The sequence below is a fragment of the Scomber scombrus genome, chromosome 10 (assembly GCF_963691925.1).
Source record: "Scomber scombrus chromosome 10, fScoSco1.1, whole genome shotgun sequence".
Taxonomy (NCBI): domain Eukaryota; kingdom Metazoa; phylum Chordata; class Actinopteri; order Scombriformes; family Scombridae; genus Scomber; species Scomber scombrus.
The window spans coordinates 25,414,847-25,429,570 of record NC_084979.1 but is presented as its reverse complement, the minus strand read 5'-3'; the positions used below and the strand labels follow the sequence as shown (position 1 = coordinate 25,429,570).

The 14,724-nt window shown below is 41.3% G+C and overlaps 1 protein-coding gene across 1 annotated transcript; it reads left to right on the top strand.

Moving 5' to 3' along the window:
• Positions 1-405: 405 nt before the first annotated feature.
• tamalin (trafficking regulator and scaffold protein tamalin) lies at positions 406-11,684 on the top strand. The gene is made up of 8 exons (XM_062427257.1): positions 406-652; positions 3,134-3,189; positions 4,458-4,512; positions 6,276-6,378; positions 7,862-7,955; positions 9,671-9,737; positions 10,600-10,666; positions 10,839-11,684. Exons 1-8 carry the CDS (start codon positions 455-457, stop codon positions 11,327-11,329), a joined length of 1,131 nt encoding a protein of 376 aa, XP_062283241.1. The 5' UTR covers positions 406-454; the 3' UTR covers positions 11,330-11,684.
• The last annotated feature ends 3,040 nt before the right edge of the window (positions 11,685-14,724 follow it).

Below are 14,724 nucleotides of genomic sequence, written 5' to 3'. Positions count from 1 at the left end.
GGGACCAATCCACTACTTTTACTGTAATACTTTAACTAGATCACTCATAATTGTTATATACTACTGCTTAAGTAGGATTTTCAATGCAGGACTTTTAGTTGTAATGGAGTATTTCATCTATTTATTTATTTTACAATGCTGTATTTGTCCTTATACTATAATAGTAAAGGACAACACCAAAAAAACACTGCTTCTTACATTTGAACTAGAAACGTCCGAGGTGCACATGAACGCAGCACAGAGGATGCACGTCAACACCACTATTGGCTCACACTCGTGTCTTTCTGCACAAAGTCCCCGCCTCCATCCTATTCACAAGAAACGCTCAGAAGTGAAATTGTACTTGTGCTCCACGTTGAAGCTCACAACCTCAGTCAGCATCTTCCTGGGCGGGAGGAGAACAACAACAACTTTAAAGTGAAATTATCATTATAATAAACAAGAAGAAGCCAACATGACATTCAGGAGGCTGAAGAAGGTGAACTCCAGCGCACCAGACTGTGGAGCAACATCTCAAGACAACGACATTTATTTCCCTTCGTCAAAGTCAGACAGCTGCAGGACTGTGGACCCGTCGAGAAACTCCTCGGAGGTTTACAACTACAAGACTCTGGCTTACTCTGGAGGGACGCTGCCCAGAAACTTCAAAAGGGTAAGAAGTGGGAATTTTTCAACTTTAAAAAAAATGTGTTTAAACTTGAATGTACCTGCAGCAGTGTTGTATGTTTTTAATATCGACCCCATTCATTGTTTGCGGTTATCAATGGGTTTTTGTGTGTGTGTGTGTTCAAAGTCCTCAAAACAAGAGAGAATAAGTTATTAGCACTTCAGGCTTTAAACTCTTTTTTTTATGTGATGTTTAATTGAATTTTAAAGTCATAAATGTTCATACTGGACATTTAGATCTGCTTAAATATTATAAAAGTTACTCAGTATTAGAGGAAGCAGAATAATTTAATATATTTGTTTTTATCAGCTTTCAAATTATGTTCAATCATGTCTATTTCTGGCTCAGGATAGTTAATTTTGCCACTTTTTTTGGTTGAAATTCATGATTATTTCACTAATTTAAGAAGGAGGAGATTTGCAGATTACTCATAAACTGTTTATCAACTCATGTCAAGCAACAATAGTCTGCCCAGTTGAGTTTTTTTTTCTCTTTTGTTGTTGTTTTTCTGAATTGTGTGTAATACAATGAGGAGTTTTATCATCTGAAATTGTTTTGGGGAGTAGTTTAAAGTGTATCTAAAGAGGACATCTCACTGACGGCTGACTGAGAAAGGACCACCCAAACACTGAATCTGATTTATGCTGTGTCAGGTACACCTGGGCCACCCCTGCTCCTCTTCCTACATGGAGATACACAGATTGAAGTGTTATTTGACTTGAATACAAACCTGCAAGAAGGCACGTTTATTCACAGTTAGACTCTGTAGGAGTAACCCATAAACATAAACTCATTTTCAGATGCAAATGACTCATTTCCTCAGATGTGTGATGAAAAAATGTTGATAACATTGTGTTTTTTCAATGAGAAGAACGTGCATCTGTTCACAGTATCACAGTACAGGCAGCTATATGTGATATTTTATACAACAAAATAATAAGTAATAAGAAAACACAGTTCTGATCAACCTGAAAACTAAAGCTTTACTGTTAGAAATGTGTGATTTAACCTTGAAATGAACTCACAATTGTGTACAGTTGGGCAGAAACCGCCAATTAAATACACATTGGAGTATATTTATCAATCAGATATAAACTACTGAGCTCACTTTGCTGAAAAGTGGTCACACAGTACAAATTCCTGCTTGTCACTTTCTTATTCAATCTGCCATCTTGTACTGCAATAGAGGACCGCAATGGAAATAAGCCTTAGGCATTTTTAATCCTCAACAATTTAAAACATCTCACATGGAGTCAGTCTTTGTGCTCAGCCTGTCATGTATGTTTTAAATCTTGTCAAATAAATATATCTATCTAAGTCTAAGAGATCAAACTGGCTGAATCAGACTGCTCAGGATTATTTTAGCCTGACATCCTGGATCAGTTAAACCACATATGAAGACCAGGAGTCCAGGGTTGAGAGCTGCTGATGTTCCTGATGGACAGAATGACTCCAGCTTTAGCTCCAGATGTTGCGTAACACTGGCTCAAGGGTCAGTAGACAACTTTCCTGGCTGTTGTGTCGCTCATGGAGGTCCTTTTGATTTAAACAAATGCACTTTTTCCTCTGGTGTCTGGCACTAGTGGACACCTGAGTTGGAAAACCAGTTCAGAGCAGACATGTGTAACACTGTACTGGCACAGTTACCCACAGTAGCTGGACTGAGGGGTTACAACAGCACATTGTGTACGCACAGGGACGCAGATCCTGCTCCGAGCCACCCCCGTCGGTCTCTGTGGGTATTTGAGAATAAATGCACTCATTGAGAAAGAGGCGCGGGACAATTCTGTAAGTGTTGGGACATAAAGAAAGCAACATTTTACTACGCTGGGAGACTGCGGCACAAAGCGGCCTTTCATAGGAGCAGCATTTGAAAATGATTGAGTTGGAACAGAGGAGGATTTATTGTAAGTGATTAAGTGTAGCCCTCTGGACAGATACCTTCCTTATTTACACAGTCAGGTAGGGCAGGGTCCTGACCTGCTGTTGACTCGGAGTTTCCCTCAATGTCGTTATTGTGGCAGAAGGCTCAGTGTTCATGTCTTATTTGCTTCTTTAATAGGCTGGAATTTGCACAAACTGCCTTCAATGATCTTTCATTCCAGATAGGCCAACAGTTTGAGTGCCTGGAGGCAGCTCATTTGGTGTGAAATTAAGTCTAAAATTAGTCTGTTTTCTGACGTTGTAATTGCACAAAGTAAACAAAGAGCAGCAAGACACGCATTTCTGGTTTCAGTGCCAGTGTTTCCATACTGGCGTGAATGGCCCGGTGGCTTAAAAACACAAACACACCGCACGCCACACACGTGTGTGCTGCTTCAAGACTTGATGGACCAGTCGATGCACTCATGTGTACAGTGGGTGTGTCCGGGAAACGTTGCGGGGGAACCCCTCTTGTTTGATCTTACGTAGACCTCACGCAGGTGTCTAACACCCTCCCTGTCTTCTTTCATTTTCTCTTTTCAGGGTGGTGGCGGGTTGCAGAAGTGGAAACCCCAAACACAGTCACCAGAACCACAAAGGTACAATCTCCTTCATCATTCACCAGCATGTATTCTCCCTCTTTACAGTAACCTTTTCATGGTGGCATCTTCCTCCTTCCTCTGAAAGTCGATTACAAGCCAGCAGCCTCATCTCAGAGTGAAAGGCTCTCATTCATGCTGTGAGCTCTTAGGATGGCAGCTATTGTTATGCATGACAGTCTTTTCATGAATTTTCATGTATTTAACCGACCCTGCATGAGAGAGTTTGTGGTGTCGTCCTTCCGTCTAACAGACCGTTGTACTGTATGTCAGGCTGTGACGTCCAGATGCTGCTGGACACAGAAGAAGTCTTGTGCAGCCAGCAGAGATATCTTGTTATGCAATTTAGATAAGGACCCACATGAAAGAGTGGATTCCAGCGTTTAACATCTTGTTTACCTCCTCTTGTCCTGGTCTTGTATTTTGAATTTGAATCTGAGAGTCTTTTCAAAATGTCTTTTATCAGCTTAAATGCTGATGGATGAGCTACAAAATTCAAAAGTTACTTACTTTAATTCTGTTATGATACTGTGAGGGTTTTAGGTTTTTCTTTCAAGGTGATTTAATATATAAAAACATCCCATATTACATATATGCAACTAATGTTTAGTTTCATAATCGGTTCATTTTTCAGTTAATTTGATCTGTAAAACATCAGAAAACAGTGAAAAATGCCAAAGTGAAAATATAAAATCTCTTCTTTTGTCCAACCAACAATCATAAACCCCAAAATATTCAGTTTTCTATAAAGAAAGACCAAGAAAAGCATTTTAGAGCCGAAAACCATCAAATATTTTGGCCTCTTCGCTTGAGAAAACGACCTCTCGTCAAAACCGTTGCCAATTAACTATCAATCAATCGACTCCTCCGCCTGAAAGGTTGGGACCACTTTAATCACATTGCTCACATTACTTTTAGTGGAAAATGTAATTGCTACGAGGAAATCGGAGGATGTTGCAACAATGAATCGATCAGTTGATAATTGCCAACTAATTTTTACAAGCGATTCATTTTTAAAGAAAAAATGTCCAATTTTCTGGTTCCATCTTCTCAAATGTGAATATTTTCTAGTTTCTTTAGTCATTTTTGGTTGAGGACTGTTGGTCGGCACAAAAGGAGACATTTGCCGATGTCATCTCGGACTGTGGGGGACATTTTCATCATTTCATTTTATAGACCAAATTTCTAACCGAAAATAAGATCTATTGTGAAGTTGCATAAGAGATAAAATTAATTCAATTAAAAATGTATTCTTCTCTTATTTCCAGAAAGGTGGTGGTCCTGGAGAAGAAAGACGAGGAAACGTTTGGTTTTGAAATCCAGGTAAGGGGATTATCAGACTATCAGGGATATGGGGTGTGTGTGTGTGTGTGTGTGTGTGTGTGTGTGGGGGGGGTGTATCTGAGCCTCTCGAGTGCCATTTAACAGGATTCCCCCGATTGGCCGCATCCCTGTCAACAGATGACGATACTTGAAGCATGTTCATCTTATCCCGTTAATCTCTTAATGTAAGCATTTGCCTTTGCCAGTGGGGGGGTGAAAGGTCACACATCAGTCAAATAGCTGGTTGATGTTAGTCCCATGACTGGCGAGAAGAGGAGATGGTTTTTCTCCCAGCGTCTGTATTTTAAGCCGTGTGGTTTACTCACACGCTCTCCATGTAATACCTGCTTCACTCTCACCCCGCTCAGCAGGCAGACGCTTCGCACATTTAACCTCAATATCTCTCTGATCTCTCTCGCCCGGCTCATGTCTCCCTGAAGCGCTGCCTCACAATGTCGGCTCTGTTTTCCGCAGCCCTCGGGTCGATGCCATTCTTTAAATAGTTTTCTGAAATGGTTAAATGTTTATTCGGCTTGTTTGAATCTCTCTGTGTGCCTACAATAACGCGGCCGTGACGAATTTTTAAGATTTTAAGGTCATCTGAAGTCTCTTGAAGTGGAGCGCTGCATCAAGGATAGGATATGTTTGTTCTATTTACAGTTTTGATGGAGGCTCCCGCCCTTCCTTGCCTGCCTGTGACCAGAAGGAAGTGAGATCATGAGGGCATGTGTGACGGTCAGCACAGAGAGAGACTGACGAGTTTTAAGTCTTGGGTTTCCTGTTGGTTTTCCTCTCCTCAGCGCCTGTAATTTTAATACTGATGTTGAGCTGAGCATCCAGCATGTAAATGTAATATTTGCATTTCGACGATATTTGCATGGTTATATGTTTATCTATCAGTCAGCTGAGGAGGAAGCTCACAGCGAGCCGGCAGCAAACGCACGGGCAGGTAGATTTTAATCACCGCAAATTTCCATAGGAGAGACTCATCCAAGTTGGATTCGGGTTTAAATAGGAACGCTCGCCTTTAACCATCAGGAATCTTCATAGCTTGAGAGTTACTTCATGAGACGCTCTCCTGTAGGTTTTAGTCCGTCTCTCAAGCTGTTTGTCGAGAGCGGGGGGGGGCGTGAGTTTCAAACTATAGCAGGGGAAGTCTTTCTGTGGCCCGAAGCGTTCTGACCTTCTGCAGTGCTACTTTGGTGACTGAAACAAGGAAGAGTATGCAAATACATGTGGAAGTAACGAATGCTGTTTCCAAGACAACAAAATATTAGGCCTGTCAAAGGCACACGCGCGTAACGAGATGCGTCAAATGCTGTAATAGCCAGATATCGAAGTCATTTCTGCATTTAGTAAAGAGAGCTGCTGGTTTTTTTTATGAGAGCAGAAGGTTTAATAAATGTCTGACTTCATTGTCAGTTTCATGCTTGGACGTTAGGAAGGTCCACCCATAGTTTGAGTTTAATCAGACAAGAGAAAACAAACCTCTGACTTTGCATGTTTGCGCCACTTCTCTGCATGTTCAGTGATATGATCAGCTCTCCCTGCGTGCACCCTGCATTGTCTGTCATGGCTTCCTCAGCTTGTCAACGGTTTTTATCAGTGTGTTGCACTGTATGGTGGCTGCATTATCTCAAAACTGCTGACATCAATCATATTGTGTAACATAATTCCTATGCATCAAGAAAAAGGAAGCTTTTTTTTCTTTTTTCTGTTTTCTTTTGTGCAGCGTGATGAATTGTGTTCTGCTTGTTTTTCAGACTTACGGCCTGCACCATCAGGACCAAAACTCAGTGGAGATGTGTACGTTCGTGTGTAAAGTGCACGATGAAAGTCCCGCCCAGCAAGCAGGCCTTAAAGTTGGTGAGTCACAAAACCCTTTTTCTTTTCTTTTTTTTTTTACATATATATAAATAAACTAGTGTCTCATCTACCTTCTGTTTTTATTTCTCATTTTTTGTGGCCCATCGAAGCCTGAAATAATCTGGAAAACATTCAAAATAGACATAAGGGGAAGTGAGCGTGACAGGAGGTTTTGCTTCAGCTTTCGTCCTCTTTTGTGTTTGCCAGTTGACATTCGAGCACCGTGCGTCAACAAAAGCACTCATGAGTATCAGCCGGTCGTTCAGGGAAGTACAAATATGAGTGTCATTAACCAGTCAACAAACATTAATGAGCAGCTGCTTCAGCCAAACACACATTTGCCAGCTCCTCTCACCGAGGTGCCAGATAGAGCCGAGCAAAGACAGCGACTCAAATGCCAGTTTTAAAAGCTTTATTTTTATTTGGCAAACACATCTTGTTTCTTTTTTGGCGCTTCAAAAAAAAAAAAAAAGGGTAGTAGATCTGCAAATAATTTATTGTTGTCATTATCAATTAATCAACCTAATAGTGGTTGACCGACAGTCCAAAACCCAAAGAAATTCAATTCACTGATACAACAACAAGAAAAGTAACAAATCTTTACAAACTACTGACTGAAACTGAGGAATATTTGATAATTTTGCTTTAAAATGATTAATTGATCATCAAAATCATCTATTAACAGATTCTTTTTTAGTTGATTTAGCCACTAATCGTTGAAGCTCTAGATAGAAGCAGCCAATGTTGACATTTTGGCCCCACAGAGAATCAGCGAATGTGATTTTTGAATCAGGAAAATATCTTTTTAAACTTAGACGAGAAGAAGCAGCTCTGTGCTCGATGTCATGCTAAAGACCACTGAAGCGCTTGTTCATTTTGCTTTTTATAAAATGTCTCTGGTTTTCTAACTCGTGACCGCTCAGTCACAAGCTGGCTGCTCTCAGCGCCACGTTCATGTGTCAACACAAAAAAAGAGAAGGAAGACGATTCTCTGCTGCTGCCTCCTCCTTCCTTCATCCACCCTGCATATGTCACTTCAGTTTCGCTTCCTACATTCTTGTCATGCCCGGCCTATTGTTCCCTCTGTCTTGCTTTGTACACAATGACTTCATAGCATGAAGCAGGTCAGGCGGTGGTTTTTGAAAAGGGAAAATAGGCTTTGTTTGTGAAGCCTCACAAAGGTCTCTGTCAAGCATGAGAGATCACACCGCATCTAATAAGAAGTGGAACAGTGTGACTTTCGTAAATAAATATACATTTATGGCTTTGACACGTTGAAATAAAGCACTTTCTTCTCACGTGCAGGTCAGCGAAGAGCCATACGCCACGACTGCACATACATGGCTCTCCACATTTGTGTCGCACATGTGTTTTAATTTTGGAATCAAACAAGCTTCAGTTAATTGAAGCCATAGGGGACTGAAGTGCATCCTGATGGCTCCTGGTTAACATACATGTTGTGTTTGTGTGTGTGTGTGTGCAGGAGACACCATCGCAAGTGTGAACGAGGCCACCGTGGAGGGATTTCGGCACAAGGAGATAGTTCAGCTCATCAGGGCCTGTGGCAACTCACTCAGGTACACAAATTTACAGGAAACGACATCAGCAGCCGTATTATTACAATCAAAACACTGTTAGAAGTCCTTCTCGGGTCTTAAATTCATTAGTTAATATATTCCGTTTATTATAGCACTGAAGCAATTTGTGGGTTTGACAGGAAATTTGCAATTTTTATAATCAATTGGACGTTAAACCCGATGAAAGTTACAAGGTTTGGATTCATGTGGGTTCAATAACCAAATAAGTGCTCTCAGCTTGCTAACAAGAATATCAGGACTCAGGCAACATGACATCAATTACAAGAGGGGCGAATCTGAATAAAGAAAAAGAAGTGATAATCACCGAGCAAATGCATCAGTCAAATTCAATATGTGGAGTCTATTTCTCTCTCTGCTGTCTGAAGTCTCCAAATTGGGCAATTTTGTAGTTTTTAAGCCTTTCATTTGAGAGTCATGTTGTGGATACTGTATTGGCAGTGCAAGTAAAGTTCATGTTACAAGTTTGCTCAATAATGCTGATGGTCAATGAATGAAAATGAACTCATGCAGGGAGGATTTTTTATTTTCCCTTTCAACATAACGGAAAAAAGTTGTGAGCTTGATTTGATTGCTCCACAAAAAAAAAGTTGACATCTACAAAAATGACTTCTACTTCTTCTCTCTAATCAAAATATCCAGAATCTGCAAACATACAAATATTTTTCATTTCAAAGAGGCACAAGATGTCTCTTACTTCACTGCAAAGTCCATTTTCGGTCAATTCAACTAGTTGTGATGTCACAAAATCCTGCTCGTTGGCCCTCCCCTTAAAATGATATATTTAAAGAGCACAGAGAAACTTTCCACTTTTAGTAGATGACTATGAAAACAGCCTTTTAGTGTCAAACTCTGCACATACGTGAAATCTGCACAATAATAATGTATGTGCAGAGAAAGAAGAGGAAAAAAAGTGGAGGGAGACTTTAACTAACTGAAAAACAATAAAAATGCTGATTCCAGCTTTTTTAATTTGAAGATCTGCTGCTTTTTAAATTTTATATCATTATCAGTTGCATATATCTTGGTTTTTGTCTGGTTGTTTGAGGATTTTTAGTCCTCAAGCTGCATGATATGGATTTTTCACCATTTTTATAACATTTCATAGATTAAAACATGAAAAATAATCAAAGGATTTTAAAAAATAAGCTCTATGTTACTCACAGCTGGAGTACGTTTCACATCTCTATCAGGATTTGATATCAAGCATTTTGCTGAGTGGGTGTTTTAATTCGACCCACACTCTCTCTTCCTCGCCCTCCTTCTCTGCTTGTAAAAGATTAAAAGGACAATTAGCGAGGCCCCGTCTGTCAGCCTGAGAGCTGCTGCAAAAGAAGTGAGGTGAACCGCATCACAGTGCCAGATTTTACAGACTTGACATCATCAAATTATGCTTACAACTCAAGTCCGTATAAACTCTAAGCGTCACCTCCCCCCTACTCATGTGATTTTAAAGGATTTGCAACATTTAAGTGTCTTGAGAGGAAACTGTATTTATTCCTGATCCCCCCCCACCACTACCATCACCCTCACTTGTAAACTGTTGACACCAGACTTGTTCCCGCCACCGTCTTATGAAAAGAGTCTTTCATACGGTCGAGATTTTTTTTAAACCGCTGTTTTCTAGCCTTGTAGTTTTTATAAGTACTTCCTGTTACGCCTGTTAATTTGGATGCCATCTGGTTTTTCACTTTAAGGCTGGAGACGATTTACAGCGACTCGATCCGAAAAGCGGAGCTGGAAGCCCGGCTACAGTATCTGAAGGTGAGTTTTTTGGCTTTTTTTTTTTGGCTTTTCTTTTTTCTACAGTGACTGTTTGTGTGTGTCCAGCAGCTTCTCTCCCTCCCACACACACAAACACACACACAAACACATGCACGCACGCGCACACACACACACACACACACACACACACACACACACACACACACACACATTATGTTACATGCTCGATATAGACACCACCACCCGCTCCCTCCACACCTGTCTCCCCAAGCAGCAGCACCTGTTGCATCAGCATGCTGGCTGATGGCTGCAGACATTCTCCACCAGTGGCTGTTTTAAAACGTTGCTTGTGAAGTGGCTCAAGAGAGCGAGCTTTCCCCAAGATTAAAGCAGCTGTCCGGCTCTAATCCACGAGTGAGCTGCCTGCAGCACAGCCGTTTTTCTGAGATACTAATCCAACGTTAAAAGATTAAGACCACAGATAACCTGTGTGCAGAACACTCTGCTTTTAATGCACTTTAGAGGAAAACATTTATAGATCTTTCTATAATTATCATATACATGCAAACTCATTTATGTTGGAGTGTTGAAAAAGCACCTAAACCCCCATGACAAACACTGATTCAGTCATATTTACGATACTCTTATTTCAGTCAGGGATGTCTGGGAAAATCCTTCTTCCTGTTTCTGTTTTAGCCTGTGACTCCTGTTGTTTGTTGATGAAGGCTTTCCGTGCCACACCTACAGGGATTTTTTTTTTTAAAGAATATTCCCCTTGATTCCCATTGAAGTTATTTAGTTGATCGAAGAGCTAATGTCCCTTTCCTATTGAGTTGTTTTACAGCATGCGTGTCTTGGTTATCCTGTCCCAAAAATGTAAAATATCTGTCTTCTCTTCTAGCAAACTCTTCATGAGAAATGGGATGAATATCGGTCGTTGATGGTGCAGGAGCAGAGACTTGTTCATGGTAGGTCACCAGTTCGTCTTCTTTTCACATTTAGGATTTACAGCAGATACAACAAACATTATAAAAACAAAAATGTGCTCAGGCTCAGTTTCATGCATCATGTGTTTCCAGGAATATGCTTTCGTTAGATTCCCAGTAGTCCACCATCCTCACTGCCTCTCTTTTCTTGTAGGTATAGTAATGAGCGATGCTGCGGTGTACGAGTCCCTGGAGTCAGCAGGCGTTTACGGCAGCCTCGGCATTCCCAGCCCTGCCGTTCAAAGAGCCCTCCGCTGCACCGGCAGCACCAGCAGCAGCGCCAGCATTCTCAGCACGGCCACTGAAGACGACCCTCTCTACCAGACCTGCCTGTACCAGGCGGACGGCAGCGTGGATTCAGACAACACCAGCGTGGACAAACTGAAAGAAAAGCCGCCGCAGAAGCAGCGTCTCCGACCGGCCAGCGAGCTCTTCACTTCAGCCAAGACGCATCTGACCCGCAGCGCCAGCACACGCAGCTACGTGAGGGGGACTTCGTCGTCGTCGTCGTCCACCTCGGGGGAGAAGCAGGGAGGGTTCAACTCGCTGCAAAGGAAGCCCAAACAGAAGAGCTTCCGCAGGCGCCTCCTCAAATTCATCCCAGGTTTAAACCGGCCGCTGGAGGAGGAGGAGAGCAAATTGTGAGCAGCAAACTGTGAGCTGTTCATCAGAACCAAAGACTTAAAATCTCCAGTGACTGTCAAACTAAGCGTCCAAAGATGAAAGTGCAAGTAGCCCCAAAGAGTGAAGAGATTGAGACCAAAGTGTGAAGGCTCTGTAGTTGCACCTCTCCATGTTTAAATGGGTAGACCAATGAACATTTGGTAGCCTCCAGTGTTTCAAAGCTGTACATAACTTTTGTTTTCATTAGTTTTGTTCTTTAAATTATTTATTTATTTTGACATGTCTGCTTTATGTACAGAATGAAGGATTTTTCAGTTTTTACTGCATGCACCGACTTATTTCGACAGCTGAATTAAAAGACCCGTTATGACTGTGACTGTGCAACGCATCATTTTGTTAGAGAAACGTTTGATATCTGCTTTAGATGATTCAGATTGATTCTGTTTTATAATTTTTTTCTGCTAAAAATCACAATTCCTAAAAATAAAACGTGTGGCATATTTCGGATTATACGCTCGTTATTTTGTGCAGAACTTGCAAGAAAAGCTATTTTGTTCCACAAGCCACAACTGTTTGTGGGAATTGTAGCTGCCAAACTTAAATTAGCGCCCAGACCTCGAGTGTACACACAATCTGTTTGTAATTTCCCCCAGTGGAGATATATCTTATTCCATGTGATACTGTTAAATATAGCAAGCCTTTATAGTTCCACAACTCTTCCCTCCTGTTCAGGAATGTTATCACCCGAGTTTTGGAGCTCAGTGTGTGGTTTTGGATGCTTTAAGGCTTTTTTATGGAGCTAGGTGTCCAGAATGGAGGCTGTTGTGTCGGCTCTGACATAGTTTATTGTTGGGAGAATAGTGAGGAATGTGCGGAGAAAGGCATGACCCAAAATTCCAAACACAACCGCTTTCTTTCAGCTCCTGCAGACGAATGCTGATTCCTCCTCTTCCACGCTCCCATATTCCCATGGCGGCTTCAGTTGTCCAAGGGCTTGTTGGGTGTGTGTGTGTGTGTGTGCGTGTGTGTGCGTGTGTTGGGCGGGGGTTGCTTGGAGTCTTTTCATTCCTGGCTCCCAGCTGACCCATGAGGTCATGGTGGTCACTCTCTCTGTTCGCTCTGCGCAGTTGATCCCTTTTGTCCTGCGCCGCTCATTCACAGATGCGCCAGGAGTGTTGACGGTGGTATGCGGCCATGTGTTAGAGCCAGCCGCTATTAGTGCCCTCCTCCTGACTGTTGTGAGCACATTAAGAGAGAGAGACAGAGAAGAAGCTGGACGTGGAGGTGGAGGGGACGCTGACATAAGGGATTGTTATGCAAGCTCGCTGGTGCTTGAAACATGAGTTTAGAGAGAATGGGCTGAATCCATAACGAGGGGATGATTAGTTAAGATGATGGTACACTAAAAACAATGCGTTAAAAGGCCATTTAACATGGAGCCCAAACAAGGAACGGGCAGTTGCTGGGCTAGTAACACAGTTGGAGTTTACGATGGGGGGTGGCAGCCAGCTATGAATAAGGTTGCATTTGTTTGAATGTCACCATACTGCTAAAAACACCACTGTTGACTCAAGACTAATGAATTTGTTTTGTCTGTGCACCAGTGTTGAACTGGGTTTGAGGAATTGTTCAGTTTCTGCTTCCTCTTGTAAATGTAACCTCTGAAATGTAACTGGTTGCCATCTCAATGTTGATACTATGCTGTGTTTCATAAGTTCCTGCATTGCTTTGATAAAGTTGTTGACAAAACAGGCCCAGTTACCGAATAGATGACACACACGCACACACCAAAACTGAAAGTGCACGCTCCAATAGTCTCCATCAAAGTCACATGTTGGCGGTTAAAAAGAGACTTTGGCAAAATATTCAAATGTTTACTTAGAAGTACTTGAAATTGAAACCACATTTTCATGTTTTAAGTTCACACCTGCATTTTATTAAGTGGAGATCCGGGCAACAAAATAACCTTTTTAATCCATTTTTTCTTAATTTATTGATTAATGTTTTGGTCGATGAACATGTACGTCATAATATCCTAGGGCCTGAGGTGATGAAAAAAAAACACCAAAATATTAAATTTACTGTAATATAAGACCAAGAAAATCAGCAAGGTCTCAAATTTAAGAACATGCAAACCATCAGATGGTGAAAAAAAAAACAAGTTTGACAAAGTGACAATTGACTTATTGATTATCAAAATAGTTCCTGGTTAATTTTCTCATCAACCAATCTTTGCAGTTCTAGTGTAGATACACAAAAAAGAATGGCTCCATATCTCACCTGTTATTTACACCTACTTTAATATTCTCTTCATTTTAAGATAGAAAATGCTTTACGTGACAAATCCAGTCTTGGTTACATGAACATTAGATTCTAATTTGTACATTTTCCAACTTTACACTAGAAATAATCTCACTTTCATCGTGGGACAGAGACCATTTATAGTCTTAAAAGGTTTGCTTTAAGTGCTGTACTGCCTCCTGTCAAAAAGTTGGACAACTCCATATATTTTAGCACTTTACTTTTGTGCTTCCTTCCACTTATGGATTTATGATGGATCTCATGGATTATGAGATGATGGGCCTCTGGGCACAGTCAAGTCAAAGCCCCCCAACCACCTCAAGGGTGCCACAAGCAGCAGCCTGTGGTCTTCAGCTGTGTTAAAAGGAGGAAAAAAACAGTAAAACAAAAATATAGAAGAAATAAATATCAGAGTGCCGGTTTTATGGACAGATACTTCATATTAAAGGCCTCGGCTCGGGATCGGGAGGAAAAGCTGCAGGACTTTCCAAGAAGAAATGTCACTTAATTACGTCAGATTTTCCTCTTCTTTTTTCTTTTGCAAACACCAGGTAACCAAACTGGTGTGTCTCTTTAAGTGTGACTTCATAAAAAAATGTACTACATCAAACGTTTTCAGTGAATGGAGCCAACAGATTTCTCACCCCTGGGGGAAGAGATTGAGACTTCAAGAGGCGAGGACTCTCATACAGATCTCCACATGTGTTAAAGGGTCTGCAAACCATATTTTTAATCTGATAGATGTGTGAAAATAGAACTTTATAAGAGCCAATATTCAAATAAAACAAACAAAAAGACATGTGCACACTGGTCCAGTCCTGTTGCCGCTTGTCAGTGATGACAGATGAGAACTTTGAGAAGAGGAAGCAGAAGAGTCTGTAGGACAAAGTTTAGCGTCTGTGGTGAAACAGCGCAGACCAAAATGCTGTTTCTCAAGCGTGATATGCGTCACAGGGACTGAAGAACCGTTGGTGGCTCTGGTCAAATTTATGGATCTGTTTCGATGTTCCTCTAGTTAAGAATAGAGGAGGTGGTTGAAGCGGTCTGACATTTGTTCTCAGTACTTGAAGCATTTTTATGTCATTGCTTATGCACATAGAAAAGACAAACAGACA

What these genes read in the sequence shown, in the direction of transcription:
- tamalin (XM_062427257.1), top strand. Translation starts at nt 455, where the DNA reads ATGACATTCAGGAGGCTGAAGAAGGTGAACTCCAGCGCACCAGACTGT. An exon ending in CAGTCACCAGAACCACAAAG is followed by an intron (nt 3,190 to 4,457) that starts GTACAATCTCCT and finishes TCTTATTTCCAG; the next exon opens with AAAGGTGGTGGTCCTGGAGA. An exon ending in GGAGCAGAGACTTGTTCATG is followed by an intron (nt 10,667 to 10,838) that starts GTAGGTCACCAG and finishes CTTTTCTTGTAG; the next exon opens with GTATAGTAATGAGCGATGCT.